The sequence below is a fragment of the Neolamprologus multifasciatus genome, chromosome 22, assembly GCF_963576455.1.
Source record: "Neolamprologus multifasciatus chromosome 22, fNeoMul1.2, whole genome shotgun sequence".
Classification (NCBI taxonomy): Eukaryota; Metazoa; Chordata; class Actinopteri; order Cichliformes; family Cichlidae; genus Neolamprologus; species Neolamprologus multifasciatus.
In genome coordinates, this window is record NC_140459.1 from 31,242,703 (window position 1) to 31,264,940 (window position 22,238).

At 40.6% G+C, this 22,238-nt stretch overlaps 1 protein-coding gene across 2 annotated transcripts in view; it reads left to right on the plus strand.

Annotated features, from left to right (window-relative positions):
• The window catches only part of adcy2b (adenylate cyclase 2b (brain)), an 83,085-nt gene that overhangs the window by 43,627 nt on the left and 17,220 nt on the right, over positions 1-22,238 (plus strand). Inside the window, exons 10-18 of one of the 2 annotated variants that reach the window (XM_085147664.1) lie at positions 4,596-4,772; positions 4,848-4,891; positions 5,019-5,099; positions 7,203-7,272; positions 7,743-7,840; positions 8,483-8,567; positions 13,351-13,488; positions 21,550-21,669; positions 22,020-22,204. In XM_085147664.1, the coding sequence (XP_085003790.1) occupies positions 4,596-4,772; positions 4,848-4,891; positions 5,019-5,099; positions 7,203-7,272; positions 7,743-7,840; positions 8,483-8,567; positions 13,351-13,488; positions 21,550-21,669; positions 22,020-22,204 (998 nt within the window). Of the gene's footprint in view, positions 1-4,595; positions 4,773-4,847; positions 4,892-5,018; positions 5,100-7,202; positions 7,273-7,742; positions 7,841-8,482; positions 8,568-13,347; positions 13,489-21,549; positions 21,670-22,019; positions 22,205-22,238 lie in introns of both variants that reach the window. The other variant, XM_085147663.1, reaches the window with a different exon arrangement.

Consider the following 22,238-nt stretch of genomic DNA (forward strand, 5'->3'; position numbering starts at 1 on the left):
ACACCCACTCCCCAAAATATTCCTCTTCCTACTCCAGGCATCTTCTGCTCACTGTCTGCACCGGGCTCAGTTCTCGGTGCAACGCCGGCATGTGCTATCAAAAGAAATTCAGGTTTTTGTGTTTCTCCCCACATCTTTTCAAATCAAATATGCTTGTGTGTTTTCTTCTTCTATTTAGAGCTTTACCAAGAATCTTTAGCTTTATTTTTCCTGCACGACACTGACACTCACTCCAGTAAATTCAAAGAACGTTTCGCCAAACCCTGAGAGCATGCTTTCAATGGTTTCATCTTTATCTGCTGGCGTCTGCAGCTCAATAAAAATCTGGCAAATTTGCATGCAAGATCATAGATTTTCAGTTTGGATTGAAGCCGGTGCAATCTGGAATCTCGACTGCTGAAGTTTCATTAATGGAGCAATGCACTCCGCCTGTCGGTATTTATACACGGTGCTCAAGAGCAGTGTTGCCAACTCCTTAGTAAGGAAAATCGCTATTGGCTGTCCTAAAAGTCGCTAGAAGTCGCCAGATGACGTCATCACCTAATTTGCATAATTTGTCATGCTAATGTAATTGTAACCTACGTTGTTGGAGAGAGAAATAACATCGTGGAAGAGACATAAAGTGAGTAAAAAACGTCCTAAATGCAGTTAGAATTTATTTAGAACTACAAATTAAATTTCTTTTAGCAATTATTGTTTTTTAATGTCACAATTCCAACCCTGCTCCTTTATCTGGGCCTGGAACGGCAAAAGTGACCCGAAATTGGCACTCTAGTGGAGTTAATTTGTGTGTGAGAGTGTGTGTTTAAGTAGTTTTAAACCTTGTGGTCCACAAAACAGCATAACAGTAAAGAAAGAACTGACTGCATTACAGTCAATGTGGGAGCAGAGGCTTCGCTCATGCGCGATTCATTTGCCGTTTGGACGCACAGGTGTGAACGTCTCCTGCCCTGATAGCAGCTGGGGAAGGACTATCCTCTCCCTGGGAGCGCTTTGGCACGGGTGAGGCGCCCACGGCAGCACCGCTGCTTGTTGAGAGTAAGAGCGATATGCGTGTTCACGTCAAAAAGTCGTCATAAATAAGTCTCCAATAATACCAGAAAAAGTCGCCAGATTTGTCGCTAGTCGCTTTTTAGAAAAAAAGTCGCTAAGGGGGTCTGAAAACTCGCTAAATATAGCGACAAAGTCGCTAAGTTGGCAACACTGCTCAAGAGGCTCCCGATGGTCATGCCGAGCAGCAGAGAGTAAAAGTCTCCACTTAAATTCCTGAAGCATTTCTCTTCATCATTAACTGGTCACACTTCAGTAACTCAGCTCTGAACTAATCTGAGCTGCCTGACCAAGACTAACGTCAAACTCGGTCAGGCTTTTTGCAGCCATTAGCTGCTGGAACGGCATTCAGATGTCTGATGACTTGGTCTGCAAACCTGAGAAAAAAAAAAAACTTGGAGAGTTTTTGTGCTTAAAATAAGAAATAATAATTCAGTATAAAATGCTGGATTGTATTTTACATTACAAATACCCGTATGGGATTACAGCAGCACATGTCTCTATTTTTATGTACAGGACACTGTTAGCAAGTTTGCTTGGCAAGCAAAAGGTCGATTGGTTCACTTCCAGCCAGAGACACAAATACCCTGAAGGGTGTTAGTGTGTAAAAACATCCCCCCCCCCCCCCCCCCTAAATTCAGACTTCATGTTATGCTCACTTCATGCTGAATTCTAACATTTCTTACACTTTAATTTGTTGCCCCCAAAGCTGCGTCTAAACGGGGCCCAATTCACTCGTCATGCACGACTTTGAAGGTAGTTCACTGGTGAACTTTCCACGCTCATGTGGAAAACATTTTTAAACCTTTTGAGCTACACATTTCTCAAACAGGAAGTGAGGAGCCCTGGTCCTTCCTCATGTTTTCCTACCAGCTGAGTTGCTGTTGAGGTCGCTGTTATGATCATCTTTTCCATCATTCAGCCGTTTGAGTCTTTCATTCCACCTAAGTAGGGACGGCTCAACTTCACTGATGGAGCCACTAACTTTTAAATTACACCAGCGAACTCTAAAGCGCAAAATCAGAACATCGATTTGTGAACTGAAAGCACTGCACATTTTATACTGTGCTTTACTATTGCCCTATATGAGCTACTGTGTAGAGGTCTGGGGAAACACATACAAAAGTAACACACAAACAATAACTATAATACAGAAAAGGGCCCTTAGATTAATAAATAATGTGGGGTACAGGACCATACAAATGCACTCTTTGTCAAAATGCAAGCTATTAAATTCCAAGACTTGGTGAAGCTTAAAGCGCAAATAATGTTTAAAGTAAGAAATAAAATGCTTCCAAAAGAAATCTATAAAATTGTTTATAGAAAGAGAAGGTGGGTACAACTTAAGAGGGAAATGGAATTTAAAAATACAAAGTGCTAGAACAACTTTAAGAACTATGTCTATCTCAATTGCAGGAGTTAAATTATGGAACAGTCTAACAGAAGAAATAAAAGAAAAAACATAAAACAGTTTAAAGTAAAATATAAAAACCTAATTTTAAATAAGTATAAGAATGAAGAAAACGGGGTTAACCCAGGACGGTAATGTTGCTGGTAATGGTGTTGTGGTTCTTTTTTGGTTTTTTTTGGTTTGGTTTGTTTGTTTTTCCATAACTTGTGTATCTGCAAATATACACATTCTGTATTTTTCATATGAAAGAAACTATACTGTGGCGGGGCTTGCTAATTTCTTGATTTTGATTTATGTTTTGTTTTGTTTTGCTTTACTTTTGTTTCATATGTTGTTTGTTTAATTTAAGACTAAAAGAAAATTAAATGAATTAAATGAAGTAAAACTTGAGGGGGTAGGGACAAATAAGTAAATACTTCTGCCTGCTCCTTTTCAAACAAATAATGGAATGATATTTTGAAATGATTGTGAAGGCACACGTTTGAAATGTTTGAAATAAAAATGAACTGAACTGAATCCCAGCAGAAACCAGCTCATGCAGCTCGTGAGCGGGACACACGCCGGCCCACCAAAGAAAGTTAATGTTTTGGAACGGCTGAGTCAAACTTCTGACCATGAACCTATAAAAATAATGAAAGGACCTGAAGGTTCGCGCAGAGCTTGCGTGAGGAAATCCACCAATTTTCCAGCTGAATGTAGAAATCAATACCTATTAACTACTTCTACAAAAGTTTCTATAAGAAGCACAACACCATTCCCTTCAAAATAAACACTACCAGAGAGTGAGCTGCCTTGGTGGAGGATTGTGCTCTCCTGCCTCTCTCGTGCTACTTGTTCAGCCTGTGTCCAGTCTTTAGGCTTGTATTCAGGGTTCAGAGTTCATGTTATATTCATGCAAAAAGCGTAAATGTTCACCACCACCCTCTATTCTCTCCAGTAGATTGGTACATTTTATGGGAGATTAGATTTTTTATGAAAGTTCTTTTTATTATTTTCCCCTAGTATCCTATTTATAAATGCAGAGTGACACTTGAGTAGAGAGACCTAAATTACTTTTGCTGAATGCAGCGCTGCAGTAATTACAAAAACAGCAGTTTTAGACCTAACCCACGTCTCTGGGTGTTTAAACTGTGATACTTACCTTCTTACAAAATACAGTAGTGTTATGATCTTACACAAGTGTCTCTCAAGATGCCACTCTGTAGCCCTTATTATTTATCAGAGCTGGCTTTTTGATTTCCTATCAGATATTGTGAAAAGGCTGCAGGTCTCTGTCATGTTCAAGGAGCCTTAAAATGGATCAAGGCTGAACGTGGAGCATCGATCACGAGAGGTGTCATCTCTGCCTTCGCTGTCATTGATTGTCACTGTCAGAGCTGTTTGGGTACACCCTCAGGAAATGAACACAGTCATCGTGGACGTGTGTGTGTGTGTGTGTGTGTGTGTGTGTGTGTGCGGTCGTCACAAGCATGTGTGCGCATGTTTAGTCCCTCGCAATACCTTTTATACCTCTTTGTGAGTAATTAAAATAAACCACCAGAGATGTGGCATTTGTCATCCTCCCAGATTGTCAGCGTTTTGGGCGGTGCTAAAGTGGTGGGTTTTTCTGTCAGGGAAAAAGCACTCATCACAAAATTTGGATTAAAAAAAACAGACAGAGAGAGATAGAGATGCATTATTCTTGACTGAAAGTGTTTAAGTAGCTCAAACCGATTGACGGGCAGGTCGGACACACCAAGAGCTGTCAAATGACCACAGTTCTCAAAGCAGCCGGTCCTTTTCACTTCACACCCACTCGGTTTGAGCACATTTTATGTGTCAAAGTCTGGATTACACAGGCACAACTGATGGATCACAGTCAGCTGTCCTTTCGCGTGCTAGCTTTTTACTATTATGGGGTTTGAATGTCCTCTTTTACCATTTTGAACACTTCACCATCGCAGTAAGAGTACAACAAGGAGGTTTTTACTCTGGACCTGATGCCAATATTGGATATTTGCAGTAAAATATCCACAGCAGCCTTGGCTGTTGACATGCATAACCAATCAAAGTGACGAGGACTACCCTGCTGGCCCCGCTCTAGCGTCCACTCATTCTGAGGTCTGTTTTTCTCTGTTCCCGATGCTTTTCCCAGACTGACAGGCACAGCCCGCTGCTCGGCGTACGCTCTCGTCCCTCTCTGGACAGCGGGAAGATGAGAGCATCAGTCAGGATGACCCGATACCTGGAGTCCTGGGGAGCTGCCAAACCTTTCGCCAATCTCCACCATCGAGACAGCATGACCACAGACAACGGCAAAATCAACACCAGAGTGAGTGCTGCTCTTTCTCAGATGCGAACACAAAGGTTCAGATACGACTTACTCATGGTCCGATTCTTCTTTCAGGACGTTCCGATGGGCCAGTACCACTTCCAGATGAGACGAGAAAGGTTAGCAAGCGGCATATTTATGACACGTGATCGCTCCGCCCTCAGGACAGTTTATTCAAGCAGTTACACAGAACCACTTTTATCCTGCTTATGTATCAGTTCTTTCTGTCCCTCACTTTAAACCCAGGTCCAAATCCCAGAGGAGGAGGTTTGAAGAAGAACTCAATGAACGGATGATTCGCACCATTGACGGCATTAACTCACAAAAGTAAGTAAGCGCTGTGTCCGCTGCATTATCTAGTTCTGCTTCACATTTCTGAAGTCAGAAAGTCAGTCTGCAGTCAAAGAACGTCATCGGATTCAGGGCCGCAGTGACAGATGCAGATGAAGGTCTGTTTATTTAGTCATGTTTTATGATTTAAATATGATGAAGCAGTCTTTAATGCACTGATGAATCATTTTAAGTAATATATGATGAATTCAATTCAATTCAATCCAATTTTATTTATATAGCGCCAAATCACAACAAAAGTCGCCTCAAGGCGCTTCATAGATACAGAGAAAAACCCAACAATCATATGACCCCCTATGAGCAAGCACTTTGGCGACAGTGGGAAGGAAAAACTCCCTTTTAACAGGAAGAAACCTCCGGCAGAACCAGGCTCAGGGAGGGGCGGCCATCTGCTGCGACCGGTTGGGGTGAGAGAAAAAGGGGAAAAAATGAAGGAAAAAGGGGACGATTACAGCACTAAGCAGATAAATCTAAAGTAAAGCACTGCATTTATAAGAAAAAGCACCTTTGGGATATTGTTTCAAACAAGTAAAAAGACCCTCCCATGAGAGGTATAACAATAGAAATACTGTATAATACAGTGCAGTGAAAAAGTATTTTCCTTTTCCCAATTTCTTTGTTTTTGCTCAAAGATAACCCGAGTAAATACAAACATTTATTTTTAATTTTTCTTCTTGAAGGGAAAACAAAGCTATCCAAATGTACTTTGCTCCGTGTGGAAAAAAATACCCTTTGTTTATGTGATCAGGCTCGAGAAGTGGAGTGGGTGTCCTCAGAGAGTCATTCTCAAAAATGAACCCTGTCTTCAGCATGTTCTCCAGCGCTGTATAAATGTGTGTGCAGCTGGTGAAAGTGGCTCTGGTGTATCACAGGGATAGAAAAGCTCTTTATAAATGGAGTTCTTTTCCCATAGTAGTACACAATTGTGTAGTTGTCACTACATTCACCGTACAGGTGAAAGATCGTCAGTTCAAGACTCAGAGGAGACACAAATCCGGCCTCAGGGGAGTCATGGCTGGTGTACTCTTAGCGCTGGTCATACCTCGCCCAGGAGGGCTGAATCAGGAAGGACATCCAGCGTAAAACTGCCAAATCAAACATCCACTGCGCCCACCCCTTGGGAAATAAAGGAAGTGGGCTGCACCCCTAACTTCTCAATTCAATTCAATTCAATTTTATTTATATAGCGCCAAATCACAACAAATGTCGCCTCAAGGCGCTTCATAGATACAGAGAAAAGCCCAACAATCATATGACCCCCTATGAGCAAGCACTTTGGCGACAGTGGGAAGGAAAAACTCCCTTTTAACAGGAAGAAACCTCCGGCAGAACCAGGCTCAGGGAGGGGCGGGGCCATCTGCTGCGACCAGTTGGGGTGAGAGAAGGAAGACAGGATAAAGACATGCTGTGGAAGAGAGACAGAGATTAATAACAGATATGATTCAATACAGAGAGGTCTATTAATACATAGTGAGTGAGAAAGGTGACTGGAAAGGAAAAACTCAATGCATCATGGGAATCCCCCGGCAGCCTACATCTATTGCAGCATAACTAAGGGAGGATTCAGGGTCACCTGGTCCAGCCCTAACTATATGCTTTAGCAAAAAGGAAGGTTTTAAGCCTAATCTTAAAAGTAGAGATAGTGTCTGTCTCCTGAATCCAAACTGGAAGCTGGTTCCACAGAAGAGGGGCCTGAAAACTGAAGGCTCTCCCTCCCATTCTACTTTTAAATACTCTAGGAACAACAAGTAGGCCTGCAGAGCGAGAGCGAAGTGCTCTAATAGGGTGATATGGTACTACAAGGTCATTAAGATAAGATGGGGCCTGATTATTTAAGACCTTGAGCAACTTCTGACCTCAGCAATATCAAAATGGATGAGTTATAAAACCAAAGCTCACACACTCTTCAGCTGTTATGTGGTTGGGACGTGCATGATTGGTCTATACACAGCCGTTGGTACATTGTGACGTGCAATATTGTTTTTCCGCGCCAGCTGATTTTATCTCTCACTGAGGATACAGCGACCATTAGTCATCCGGGGAATGACTTCTGGACTTTGTCTCACTTGTTGTCTCCAGACAGTGGCTGAAGTCTGAAGACATCCAGAGGATCTCATTGTTCTTTCACAACAAAGCCCTGGAGAAAGAGGTAGGCGAATGCATACAGAACAGCAGCCGGCATCGCTCGCTGGGAGAAACAAATTAATGCAACTGTGTGGGTATCGGTGGAAAAGAAGTTGTTATGCAGGCTATATAAGGCTTATAGAACACAGGGGTGTCCACTAAATATTCTATACTACACCTCTGACTTCAAATTTCCATGCTCGTCTCATCATTTGGAGATTACCACTATACACTATAGCTAGATTGTCCTTTCCATTAGGACTGATTGTTGTTACTTCTTTTGTTTTACGCTACCTAAATTTAGAGTATCATTAGAAACCAGTATAAACTTGTAGGTGCTGAAAGTTAAACCCTGAATTCACAGCAATTACATGGTAAATGTTAAGCACTATCATTTTTTCCACACATGATCAATTCTAACTTGTTTGCAATGCATGTTTAGTGCTCGTTCTGACTCTGATTTCTGCACTCATGGTCTCTATCTTCTCTCTGCAGTACAGATCCACCACGTTACCTGCCTTCAAGTACTACGTCACCTGCGCCTGCCTCATATTCTCCTGTATATTCATAGTGCAGGTCCTCGTCTTGCCCAAGTAAGTCTGTGCCAGTCTTACAAGGTTTACGCGAACTCCAGCTGTGACAGCAGGGCTGATGTGAAAAAGCCATTTGACGCCAGCTGTCTCATCAACGGGCACCGCGCTGAAATGAAAGAGGCAGGGGAGCAAGAGGCGGGATGTTAAAAAAGGCGATGGAGATGAAAGGGCAGCGTGTCTGCTAGTGATTATAGATCAGGTGAATCAAAGTGTGGCGTCTCTTTAATAGCGAGGAGAGAGAGATTCGCGGTCATGCTAATTTACTGCTTCTGGGAGCCAAAAGTGTAATTCAGCATCTGAGAGGCCATTGATTTTCTAATTCAGCCGTCTCACCCTCTTTATCTTTGCTCTGTTTGCTGCAGCATCGCGTCGCACATTTTAGACGTGACATCATCAGTTTTATGGCAGGCGTCCTTAAATCAGCTGTTACCGTGTTACTCCACAGGAAAACTGAAACATGAGCAAACCTGTTTTTGAGCCGTACGATCCATGTTATGCTGCCCTAGCGTAAACGAACTGCAGCTCTGAGGTAGAATACATTAAAAGTTCTGTGATATTTATTGGCCTGGATGGCACTTTAGAAGGCTGAGAGGTGCCAAGAGACTAAAGTGTAATGTGTATGTGTCTGTGTGTGTGTTGCAGAACTGCTGTGCTCGGGATCTCCTTTGGGATGGCATTCCTGTTACTGGCTTTGATCCTGCTCCTTTGCTTCGCTGGTCACATTCTGGTAGGTTCAAATACACACAGAAAAGCATGTGCAGACTCAGAGAAACCCCAGTTTTAATAAACATATGCACAACGTAACCCTAAGATGGCCTTTTTAATAAGTCTGTGCCCTGGTTTTGATGAGTTAACTTCTAGTATGTCATTAGTCTGTTACTTAGCACTAATTAGCCGGTATCGCTGTCTGTATATGGCACCAATACAGCTTAGGGATGGGTCTTATTAACCTAGTTTGCTAGTGGTACCTGATAACGCTCCACCAGAATCACAGACTGTATGTAAATGATGAACACAGTGGTTTTACCATTGGTTTTTCAACCCTACAACTTGAAGCTACTATTCATATTTTTGTGGAGCCAGAAATACCCATTTTCAGATGACAGTTGGGTGGTGTGGTGGGTTATTAGCAAGCTGGGTTAAAATGCTTCATTCTTAAACTATAAATGCAACATGCCTTCTAAAAAGTGCTCAATAACACTAATAAATACTAGACTTGTTTTTAGTGTACGGAAAACTTCTTGGACAGGCTGTACCTCAGAACATGTTCGGTTTAAATGTTCCAATAGGGACCAATCAGACTGTGAACTTGTTAATTTCATAGCTAAAGTTGTGGTGAGAGTGTGTGGGTATGAGCTCACTTTTACAGTTAGCCCCAAGTGGCCATTTAAGGAATTGCAGCTTTTGGGATCTCAACATTGGCCAGAGGTTGATGTTTGGTATAAAGCTCTAACTATGCTATATAGATTTACGAGCCAACTTTGATTAGGTACCTCAGTTCAGCTTCTCATTAACACAAATCCTTAATATGTCAATCAAATGGCAGCAACTCAGTGCGCTTAGGCTTGTAGACATGGTCAAGACGGCCTGCTGAACTTTAAAAGTGAGCAGCAGTTCTTGGGGCCAAAATGATTTGCTTGTGCCAGAGGTCAGAGGAAAGAAATAGTAACTCAAATAACCACTCATTACAACCAAGATATGCAGAAGAGTATCTCTGAATACACAAGATATCAAACCTTGAAGCCCGTCTGGTCTGAAGAGTCTCGATTTCTGCTGTGAGATTCAGATAGTAGAGTCAAATTTGTTATAAACAACATGATAGCTTGGATCCATCCGACCTTGTATCAGTGGTTCAGGCTGGTGCTAGTATAGTGGTGTGGGGTGTTTTCTTGGCACACTGAGCATTGACTGGGTATTGTTACCTCCCAGCAGAGTAACGCACCATGTCTCAAAGCTCATATCATCTCAAACTGGTTTCTTCAACATGGCAATAAGTGCATTGTACTCAAACGGTCTTTCAGTTTAACAGATTCCTTTGGGAATTAGTGGAAAAGGACATTCTGCTCATGAATGTACAGCCGACAAATCTGCAGCAGCTGTGTGATGCTATCATGTCAATATGGGCTAAACTCTCAGAGGAATGTTTCCAGCAACTGATTGAATTAGTGCCACGAGGAATTAACCAGCCTGGTACTACGCACACGTAACTATGTTTTATATATACAGTAAAACGACGATGTTTTTTGCACTTACTACCTCCTACATAAAATGCATCTCTATAAATAACAGTGTAATTAGATCCTTTATACTTGAGAGATGGTTGATTATCAGAAAAGATTAACAGATGTTCAGCAGAGGAACAGCTGCTATCATTACATGTGAGGAGTATCTACTCTTTTGTTCTCCTTCATAAATTAGCGCATGCATGAATTCCCTGCTACAGCTAGCTTTCTAACATAAGTATTGGTTTGGGTATTGTTTTCAGTCAGCCACGAGAACCTGACACAGGATTTATGGACAATCAATAATGGTTTCTCCTTTAAGAACCCATTTCCTTGTCCTCCTTTCTCTAGAGAGTATTATCACACAATTGGGTCACTTCTAGTTAGTGGGGAGATATTAATAACCGTGGGTCTCTCCTGACCTAGGTATTCAAAAAGGAAAAAAAAGGAGAGCTTAAGTTTGATGAGTTTGCACTAACCATGATTTTAACAGTCAATATGTTCCCAGTTAAAGCTGCAGTGGTCACGCGTGTGACTAATGAGAAACCTTGCATGCTCTGTGTGCTTTGGTTCCGTGCGCCCGGTTGGGTTTGTGTAAGTCATTATTAATGGGGCATATAATAGCTAAAGGACATGTTCCATTCATCTGTGAAAGAGTGCATTACATGGTTATTGTGATCAAACACATTTGTTGGAAAATGTCTTTTCAACTCAGATGAGCTTACCTCACCATTTCAGCCAGAGTAGGTGTTTTTTTTGTTTGTTTGTCTTCGTTCGTCTCGGAAAACACTGCTGTAGTGTCGCAAAATACAAGGACACAAAACAAAGCATGTGTGAACATACCGTCCAGAAGGGTGACAAATCAGAAACTAGCCGGCAAGCTAAGATACACTAATATAACTTACTTTAGATCATATATCTGCCTGAGGTAAATTCATCCTGTCTCAGTGGAGACACAGGAGCTGACAAATTTCTTTTATTTGTCAGCTTAAATGTATCATTTCATATATGCTGAAAGTGTCCTGAGGACACGGAACTATAGTAGTGTGGTTAAATTAAGCGCAGAAAAAGCACAAAATGCTCTTTCTCTGACAAAAGCTACAATTTGAAAAGACCTGAGAAGTTGTTGGTTTTTTTTTTCTTAAGAGGAGACCATAATTGTGTTGGATTTATTCTAGCATAAGCATCACTGCTTTGTCAAACAGATGCCCCTTTGTCAAAATCCCCCTCCCTCCTCCTGGTATTGAATCCTCCATCTGAACAGGCCTCAGAGAAATCAATGTTACTCTGTATGGGAGCCAGGGAGGACAATGTTCTTGAGTGGCCCCGTAGCTTTCTTTTTTCCCTGCCAGGCTTGTTGAGAAGTTCAAATTATTATGTTATTATCCACATCAGTCTTGATTTTTCTTGGGTCTATAGGGCAAAGAATAGACTTAATAGTATCCTACCTGGGTTAAATAATTCCATATCTAGCCACGCTGATTAAGGATCATTATTAATCCTCTTAACTATTTAATAAAACTGTGTGGCCAGGGAAAAGCTAGACCTCTCTCTTTTTGTAGCTTATCCTTTTATTAATGCTAGTTTCTGCTTGTTCTAAAGAAATAAACCGACTGATTGGTTTTCTGCTCTTGTTACTAATCAGGTTTGGGGTTGCCATTTGAAAATGAAGCCTTAGTAGAGCTTTCGTTGGATGTAAAATCAAGCCCAACGTAGCCAATGGCAGCATTATTCCCTGTGTATGTACATGGGGATGACAGTTGGTCATTAGTGGGCACTCCAGGCTCTGCTTGCATAACCCTCTAATGTACTGTGTGCCAGAGCAGAGTGGATAGAAGTCTTTCAAAGGCCTTAACTGCATCTAAACTTATTATTAGACATGCACTGATCAATAAGCCGGTGATTGGAACAGACTGGTGTCCAGTCGGCCTCTAATTTACACATGTCTGTTCCAAAACTGCCACAGTTTGAAATGCACCAACCCAGAAGGTGATAGTGTTAGAACCGCATGAATGAGTACGTGTGAAGGCAACACTGGCCTCAGTGAGGGATCTGGCAAAGGGAGCCCTTATCAGAGGAATCATAACACATCTCCAGATAAGGTCTGTCTCTCTCCCCCATCCCCAACTGTTCGTGGTAGATGTGTGCGTCTGCCTGAGCCTGCTTGTGCCAGAGGTTTCTTATTGTTTAAAGGGAGTTTTTCTTTCCACTGTCACCAAGTTCTTGCTCTTGGGTTTGTCTGATTGTTGGGATTTCTCTGTATTATTGTAATGTCTTTACCAGACAGTATTATGCACCTTGAGGTGACCGTTGTTGTGATATGGTGCTATACAGATAGAACTGAATTGACCAATAAGTTCTGACTATTGGATCTATTGCTGTTTATCAGTTAGCTCAGGTCACTGCTAAAACTCATTATTAATACCATTTAGTTGTTTTTGCATGCATTAAGATATCTGAGTCTTTCATCCTGTTTACTTGTCTCATAATATATTTACATTGTATATTACCATAAAGTATTACTGTACTCTACTGCAGCGGTGCCCAACCCCTGGGCCTTGGACCAGTACCGGTCCGTGAGTCATTTGGTACCGGGCCGCGATAGTTGAGGCTTGGCCATGAAATTTATGGTTTTCAGGATTTCATCGTGATTTTTTATCGTTTTTATCGTTAACTCTGTTTCCAGTGTGTTATGAATAAATCTTTTTTTTTTTGGGTACCGGTACTGGTTTTATTTTGTTGTATTTATTCGCGACACCTTAAAGACCGGTCCTTGAAAATACTGTTGGACATAAACCGGTCCGTGGCGCAAAAAAGGTTGGGGACCACTGCTCTACTGTATATTACATTCAAGCACATATGCAAATTTAATACACTGCTCAGCCTTCTAAGTAAAAGAGAGTCCAAAGATGGTCGTGCTGCCAGCATTACCTTCATATTAACAACAGATGGATGTGTAGCATGCATCTTTTCCAGTTCAGAGATCTTTCTGTTTTCTTTGAATTCCGCACACTAATTATTCCTATATCACAAGACACCACATGGGAATGAATGACCTTCTTGAACTTGTGCATTTACTTGCTGTAGCTATACCTTTATGCCTTAGGAATCATCTGCCCTGGACTGTATATAAATAAGATAAATGTGATGTTTTAAATATACTGTTTTCCAGCTTACAGTATCATTTTTAATTAATCCCCAGAGGAAAGCAGTGTTTCTCTTTAGCACTCCCACTCCCTGTTTCCTCACCTTCAAGTCATTCCCTCTGTTTCTCTGTATCCACAGCAGGGAAGGAAGGGGTCCTTCTGCTCTCTTACATGGTTTCCGACTTCTTCTCGCATCATCGTCACCAATAACCCCTGGCTGCGATTGGTCCTCACCATGACGACCACTGCTCTCGTGCTGGTCATGGCTGTCTTTAACATGGTGAGAAGCCAGTTTTAAATGTTGTGAATGCGGTTTGACTGCTGGTTCTTGGAAGTGCTGCTGAAGCGTCAGATCACTGTGTGATAAAAGCTGCAGTAGCACTGTGGATATTTCTGATGATTTATATGATTTGGTTTGAATAGACGGCACCAATACTGGCTTAAACTTTAACATTTTTTTTATAATGCTGTTTATTCTCACAATTGGTTACATTGATAAGTGTACAAATCAGTGAGCAGCAAACGGAAGCAGACACATCCATCAGTGGGAAATGGATAGTGTGTGTGTGTGTGTGTGTGTGCGTTGTTTATGTGCAAGACTGACAAGAAATGCAAGGAGTCCACTGCTGCTACAATCTTCCTCCTCACCCTCCGGTCAGCGGTTCAGAGGACTCCCAGCTCTCGGTACACTGTACAAGGTGAAGATATAACCCATAACCTGCTGTGTTCTGCAAAGCGGAGCTTGTTGTAAATGGTAAATGGTAAATGGACTGATTCTTATATAGCGCTTTTCTACTCTCTCGGAGCACTCAAAGCGCTCTATACAACATGCCACATTCACCCAATCACACCCATTCTCACAAGCACTTTATCTATACTTAGTGCTATTTAACTACATTCACACACATTCATACTCCGATGGATGCATCGGAGAGCAACTTGGGGTTAGTATCTTGCCCAAGGATACTTGACATGCAGACTGGAGGAGCCAAGGATCGAACCACCAACCTTCCGATCAGTAGGTGACCTGCTCTACCTCCTGAGCTACAGCCACCCCACAAGTGTGGGGGTGTAGCGTTGTGACTTAACCGGGGACTGAGACGATGACAGTCATGAGACTTTACTTGCCCCAACTAATAAAAATCAGTATATACCTTTTATAAAATAGAATAAATAAAATAAAAAATATTTCTGTTCAATACATACAGTCTCTCTCTCTCTCTCAACCACCCCAGAGCATGCAAGGCTTTTCATGACTTTCCATTTCTCCAGATCAAAAGAATGCATAGATAACTGCTAAGTTAAATTCAGCATCAACTTAACTGCCAACTGTGAGCGCTTCCGATCGCCTCCGTGTTCATTATTTGCTCTCGTATTTTTCTTTATCTACAATGTATATCAGTATTTTACACTTTGGCCATTTGGTGAATTTTCAAAAAAATAGAAAAGAAAAAAAAAGGCATTTCATTAGAGGAAAATAACAGGCAAAAAAATACTTTTAAAAAAAGAAAAACATAGCTTATAACGATGATTAATGCCAAATGTTACATGAAATTGGTATTATGTACACAAAGTTTTTGTCATCTCGTTCACATTTCAGCATCCTTGTGACAAAAGAAGAAATCACCTCTGTTACTAAAATTGTTAGGTCCCCCCGTGGAGCCAACAGACGAAGTGCAAGACAACATGCTGACCGTTAGCTAAGGCCCCCCCCCCCTCAAGTTACTGCCTCAGCCCCTGTCAAGCAAACAAAAACAGGCAAAGACGAGTCAAGGAAAATACCGGTGACTTCAACTCAGCCTCCTAGTAGATGTACCTAGTTTGAAACTCCTATGTCGCCTCGTTCTCAAGTTATCGCATTTATAAGATTTTCTGAAAACAACAACAAAAAAAACAACAACAAAATGTTAACCTCTGACCTTGAGGTCAGAGGTTAACATTTTGTTGTTGTTTTTTGTGCACTGCAGACTATGTCAAGTTGAAATAAATCAGTGCTGCAGACAGAACAGCAGAAAAACAGTTGTCACAGGGTTGCAATCAAACCTTCTTAATAGTAACAATAATTTTAACCACTTGCTACAACTGAAGTTTACCAGTGTGTGTTTTTATAAATGAAGTTTTTGGGGAACTTTATAACTACATTGAATTTTCTTCAGTAATCCAGATACAAGTCTTGTCTCAAAATCAAAGGTCAGAAAAATGTAGTTACACCCTAAAAAGCAAGTAGATCAATGGAAGTTTAAAACTTATAAGTGGGAGAAACAGGAATATTTCTCTAAGAGCAATCAGAGGTTTTGAAATGATGACTTAGAAAAGGTTAATGCCCTTCCTGTGGAAAGGTGTTTTAAGGAAACTGGTAAACCTGATCATGTGGTCGACATAATGGATTCTATGAATACCCAGATTGTTTCGAAGAGGGAAATGGTGCCACAGAGCATAAACTGAACCTTAATGGTCATTCCTGAAAGACAATCGTGCGTAACATAAACATAAGCTAACCCAAAGTCATCCCCCACCAAGGTCTTCAAGGTCAACTTAATGATTTAGTGGTTGAAAATTGAACCATTGATCAACGTATCTAAAGTATCTTATAATATGGTATCTTAAATATCATGTCACATTTGATCACTAACCTCTTCTTCAAGGTCAATAGATTGATCCAAAGGTCAGAGTGATAATAATACGATACAGAGCTATTTAAAACGATGTTTCTTACTGCCTTTGTTTGTATTGACAACATATAGGGAATGTGAATATGTGGGGATTCTAAATATCACATTACTTTGAACCTTTGACCTCATCTTCAAGATCAAATAAGGCCAAACTTTGATAAAAATGCCTTTCATTTTTAAAACTCTTCTGCCTTTGTTTGTGTTGGCAACATTTAGGATACGATACTCATGTATGGGAATTATTACATTGAAGTAATGCATTAAAGTCTGCATCCAAATATCATGTCACGTTTGACCTCTGACCTCACTTTTACATGTCACACCAGCCATTCTTTCAAGTTGACCCAAAAATGTGTTTTTACTGCACTACAAATGTCTTAAAATATGCTTAGAAAGGACAACGAAAACAAAATGAGTATGTACAAAAGGCAGCACTGTGCCCTTAAAAGTAAATACTGCCCAGAGCGTGGCTGAGGTTGGCACTCTCTGAGGTTTCCTTCCAAGGAGCAAGACTTTATTGTAAATCTCTGACATTTTTCTTTGAACACTGGATGCTTTTTCACTCCCTTTCAGTCCAGTCCTTGTATGTCCTCGTGTTTTCCCCGTCTTATTGTTAAGTCTCCGTCTGTGTTAGGTGTTCTCATGTTTGGTCATTTCCTGTGTTATTTTGGTACTCTCTGTCTCATGTGGCTGTTCAGTTTTCTTTCCCCGACTCTTGTTTCCCCCGTTTGTCTGCACCTGTGTGTTCCCTACAGCTGCCTCTAGTTCCCATTATTCCCTACTGTGTGTGCATACGAGCCCAATCAGGCCTTTCTCTTTTATCAGTAAATCTCTTTACCCCTCGCAGGGTGTGTCCAGTCTGCCTTAGATCCTGTTTTTTACACTTGTAATATTTTCAGTCACTTTTAGTTTGGTTTTCCCTTCTTAAGCATTTTCAGTTAGTTCTGTTCCTGCTCTCCTTTCTTCCCCCAAATGTGTTACCCTTTCCTTTTAGACTGTTTCAGCTGCCATTCAATAAAGGTATGCTTTAATTTCCATAATAAGCTTGTTAGACTTGTCTAAACTATAACCTGTATTTCAATAACAGAGAGATCACTTGGAAGAATTTGACATGATGTATTGAGATAGAAATTAATGTATTTAGTAATTAGACTCCAACCCATCATGTTAGAACAGAATCCCAACGGTGATAGGATTTAGGACAGGACGTCCCAGAGTCTAGACCAGGGGTCTGCAACCTTTAACACCCAAAGAGCCACTTGGACCCGGTTTCCATGCAAAAGAAAACACTGGGAGCCGCAAATACTTTTTGAAATCTAAAATGAAGATAACACTATATATTGTTTTTTACTTTAATGCTTTGTGTGAACAACTAAATTAAGTAAGTAAAGTTTATTTATTAAGCGCTTTTCACAGACAGGCAGTCACAAAGCGCTGTACACAAATATTAAAATAAACAATACAATCAATAGACATTATACACAATGTAAAAGATCAAATGTAAATAATGTAAAGAATATAAAATATGAAGATCAACAAAAGGCTTGTTTGAACAGAAAAGTTTTTAACTGCTTTTTAAAAGAATCCACAGAGCAACTAAGGTGTGTTGCTTAATCCATGAAGTGCTACAGAGAAAATTACATTTTATTTATGTAATTAACACATTTTGAAATATAACAAAAGACACACAGCTGAACTAAAATGATCCAGCAAACAAAAACTGTTGTGAGTCGCCCCCCTTATATCGCCTTTGGGCTTTTGGAGCCTTGACCTAACTTTTAAAAAGTAATTGGAAAAAAAAGCACTATGCTGCTAAAAAAGGAAAAATAGATATTTGCAAAATTCTGCCTAAATATGTATTTTACCTGGTAAATGTGTGTGGCGGGGCGTGGTCTGCAGCGCCGCTGGGAGGTGGACGCACCTGAGCGGCACCCGCAATCACGCCTCGCTGCCTTAAAGTCTGTGCTCTCTCTGCTGTTGTGTTGGTGTGTGTCGGGCTGTGAGCTGAAAAGCTACAGCCGGCTGTATGCGTACAGCAACCGTGTGTGAAAAGTGGTCAATAAAGAGAAGCTGAAAAGCGTGTTCATGCAAACATCGTCGGGTCTGCCGTGATATGTTTACAATAAGACTTATGGTCCTGAACCTCTGCACACAGCATCTGCAAATCGGGGCTTTCATCTTTACGCAGGACTGTAAGCTGTCGTCTGTGAGGCGTGAGCGGTGTTTGTTTTAACATAGTTCACGGTGGAGCCGATAGGCTCAAAGTAGGCAGGCGAGAAGATGATTGGAATAGAGTAATGATGTCATTATTTAGATTGACAGCGTGGGAACGCCGTACATAATGTCAACAGAAAAGCAGCCGAAGACCAATGAAAGCAGGCAGATGACTGATCACAGATCTTCCTTATTGAACTTACGCATAAGCTTAATTTCTATGTATGTTTACACATTTCTCAATAAATTTTCCTAACAAAACATTAAGAAAGAAAGTTTCACAAGACTTTTTCACATCACTGTACACAAACATTAAAATGTGAGTACACAAATATATATACACGTGAGCCTTTCACACTGTTACGATGGCCCAAAACAACCCACACAGGAGTAATGCACAAAGAAATAAAAATAACATAAAACAAAGTCTGTGAAGAATAGCTTTTTCTCCCCCAAATTACACCTGAAACCTTCAACTCCTGGCAGCTAAATGTCATGTAGCTGCAGGCAATATGAGTAATTAGAGAGCAAGAGTACAGTTCCCGTGGCACACACAAAAAACTTGCTGTTTTATATCACTGGTGCACACTTTCTGCAAAAAAAAGGACCGTCATTAAAATCTGGGTTTGTACTGTTCCACACAAAACTGTACTATTTCAGGATTTTCCCTTTAGTTAGTGCATTTAGCCTGTGTCAGTCAGCTGCTGTTCCTTTGAAAATTGTAGAAGAAATACACAGGATCAAAAATACATAATCATTATTTACTGTTTCTATTCTATTTTTACCCACTTGATTACACCACAGCAGCTGTGGAGGTCAATTGTACCACTGCTGAGGTTTTTCTCCCAAAAGTGATGGTTGTATTTTTTTTAGCGTTGTGGTTTTCCATACAATATGTTGTCCAGGTCAAGCATGAGAGTCCCTGCTTATGGACTTGTTCTTATATAGCGCTTTTCTACTCTGTCTGAGCACTCAAAGCGCTTTATACAACTAATTCATTCACCCAATCACACCCATTCACACAAGCACTTTTTTCTGACCTAAGTGCTAAGTAGTCTACCATTCATACACATTCACACTCCGATGGTTGCATCGGAGAGCAACGCGGGGTTAGTATCTTGCCCAAGGATATTTGGCATGCAGACTGGAGCAGCCTGGGATTGAACCACCGACCTTCTGGTTAGTGGCTGACCTGCTCTGCCACCTGAGCTACAGCCACCCTCTAAATGGTGATTATGGTGATTATGGTGATGGTGATTAAATGGGGGATTTCTTTCAAATGTTAAATAGACACGCTGTCAGTGTGACCAGCATCATTTGACATGCAGCAGGAAACAGGCGTGAAATGTGTCACAGAATATGCGCATTACACATGTATGTTATACAATAATGATAAAGGTGAAATCTTTAAAGAATTTTGCTGCCAAAGTGTAAAAGAATATTTCAAATGCTTTAAATGTTTCTCTTAGAATGACTTCTGTTAAATGATGGAAACAGGAAATTCACTCCCAAGGCTACAATGTTTCACTGAATTAGAGATTAACTCTTGGAACTGATCCAGATTCACGCCTATAACAAAGAATGTTTCAGAATGTGATTCTCATACATCAGATATGTTCACATTTACTTATAAAACTGGAGGCTTTGCCTTTATTTTCTAAAGGAACTGTCATAAACTAATAGATCGTCTTATTTTTGTGCATCTCGACCAGTGTTGGTCAAGTTACTTGAAAAAAGTAATCAGTAACTAATTACTGATTACTTCCCCCAAAAAGTAATCCCGTTACTTTACTGATTACTTATTTTCAAAAGTAATTCATTACTTAGTTACTTTTTAAAAACACGATTTACAACCTGAATAGGTGATAAAGTGATAGATCTTTCAGCCCAATTCTACTTTTTATACATAATCCATCATACAAAATGTAATCAAATGGAAAAGTCTCTTTTTAAAACTTGTTTTATTAGTTTTAATCTTTTAACTTTATGCATCAAGCAAAAATTTTATTATCTGCAACATTCTCTGACTGGAAGAAATTTGTTTAATATTTAAACCTATTTTCTGCACATTCAAGCACATAATTTTTTTTGTGTGTTTACACTCACTCTTTCAAATAGATGCAAGTAAAACACAGCAGAAAATAAATAAAGTCAAAGACTAGCGGTCCTGTTGCTCTATTTTCACTTGTAAAGCAGGAGTGGGGTAGGCGGAGGTTTACCCTGGTGCAGGTGTGCCGCAGCGGTCAGTGGAAGAATCCGCGAGTTTTTCTGTGAGTTTCCCATTACGTCGTTGCGCACTCGGTGCTTGCTCGGAAGTTTAGGGGTTTTTTTGCTGTAAAAAGAAGTTTTCTTCACAACGGACACTAATGTTTTTGTCACTTTTTATGGAATCAAACTCAAAGTAAGGTCAGTACTTCACGCTTTAAACGCTGCAGCTCATACTCTCTCCCCACTCGATATATTATCCACTGTTGATCTGCACACAGCTGTTGTCACGAACGTCGCACTCGCTTAGGTCACTGTCATGAGACATTCTCGCAAAAAATCACGGTTTTAGTAACGCAGTAACGCAGCGTTCCTACAGGAAAGTAACGGTAATCTAATTGCCATTTTTGCAATAGTAATCCCTTACTTTACTGGTTACTTGAAAAAAGTAATCGGATTACAGTAACGCGTTACAAGTAACGCGTTACTGCCCATCTCTGATCTTGACTCGTGCATGATGTTGAGGTATGCAGGTGTCATACCATAGCAAAGTATTACACAGATCTTTGGTTAAAAATGGAGCTTACTTCAAGTTACTGTAATCTAATCCATTTCTACTCATAATCAGGTTTGTGGGCTTGGTTCTATTTCTCATGATAAGAGAGTTTCTTTAAAAATGAATAGCTTCAAATTGCAATCAAAGTTGTTATCCAGTAGCTCTTTGGGAATCAACTTTTTCGTGGTAAAATGCTATTTTATTCCTGTCAAAATGTGTGTAACCTTTGGTATTGCCATATTCATAGATTCAGCTAAAGTAATGGGAACAAATTATGTGTTTTTGTGACAGGCTGCTAAAAACATAGTGCCTAAAGATACTAATTAAATTGGTTCTTTGCTCAGTTGTCTGTTATGTGTCGAGAAAATAGAGCTTCATTTCTTGAGTTTGGCACCGTTTTATGCTTGAGTGAGTCACTGGTCAGTGTTAAGTGCTCAAACACATCCCTTTGAAAATGGTCTGGCACCGGACTGGAGTGAAAAAGCAGCCAGTGACCAAAGAAAACCTTGGAAAGAGCTTTAGAAAGGCTAGTCATGTGATGAGACTGACAGAAAATAATTCAGAAAAAAATTTATGTATTTGTTGATTGATATTTTTATATGGATTTCTATTGACATTGACACTGAAGAAATGTCAACGTCTGTCATGTTTTACTTTCTGTGTATTCTGCTTGGACCTCTTTTGGTTTTGTTAGTTTTTCGTGGAGGATCCTGGAGGACCTGTGGATGACATCCTGCCAACTGTGAATCTAACCAATAACAGCCAGCTGGACTACATGGTGGACAACACAGGCAAAAACAAGTTTTACCTGCCAGTAAGTACAGCAGTGAGAGGTCAGCAACATGACCTGCAGAGAAAGTACTGCGGCCATCTAAAATGACATCTAAACAAGCAAAATGAGACATCTGTGTCTCTGTGTTGTGTTCGTGTCCAGCTCTGTATCTTTTCTTGGACTCTAGTAGAACAGGTGAGCCTTGGTGCAGCCCCTCAGTTCATTGTCTATCAGAAACAAGCTGTTTTAGCTGTGCTTCCTTTAAGGCAGCATTTGGGGCCTCACAAAACTAAACGTATCCCACATTTTTATCAAAGTATGCAGTAAGTCACACACCGCAGCACATGCCATATTGGGTCATCTGTTGTTGATGTTCCTTTACTCTCTTTCAGTACTTTATCTACTGCTGTATACTGGGCTTGGTGTCATGCTCCGTGTTCTTGAGGATCAACTACGAGCTGAAGATGGTGGTGATGCTGGTCGCCGTGGTAATCTACAACATCATCATCCTGCAGACACATGCAACTCTACTGGATGGATTTAACAAAGCCTTATACCGCACAGATAAACCAGACAGGTACCTGCATGCACTCGTTCTCCCTTCTTCCTCC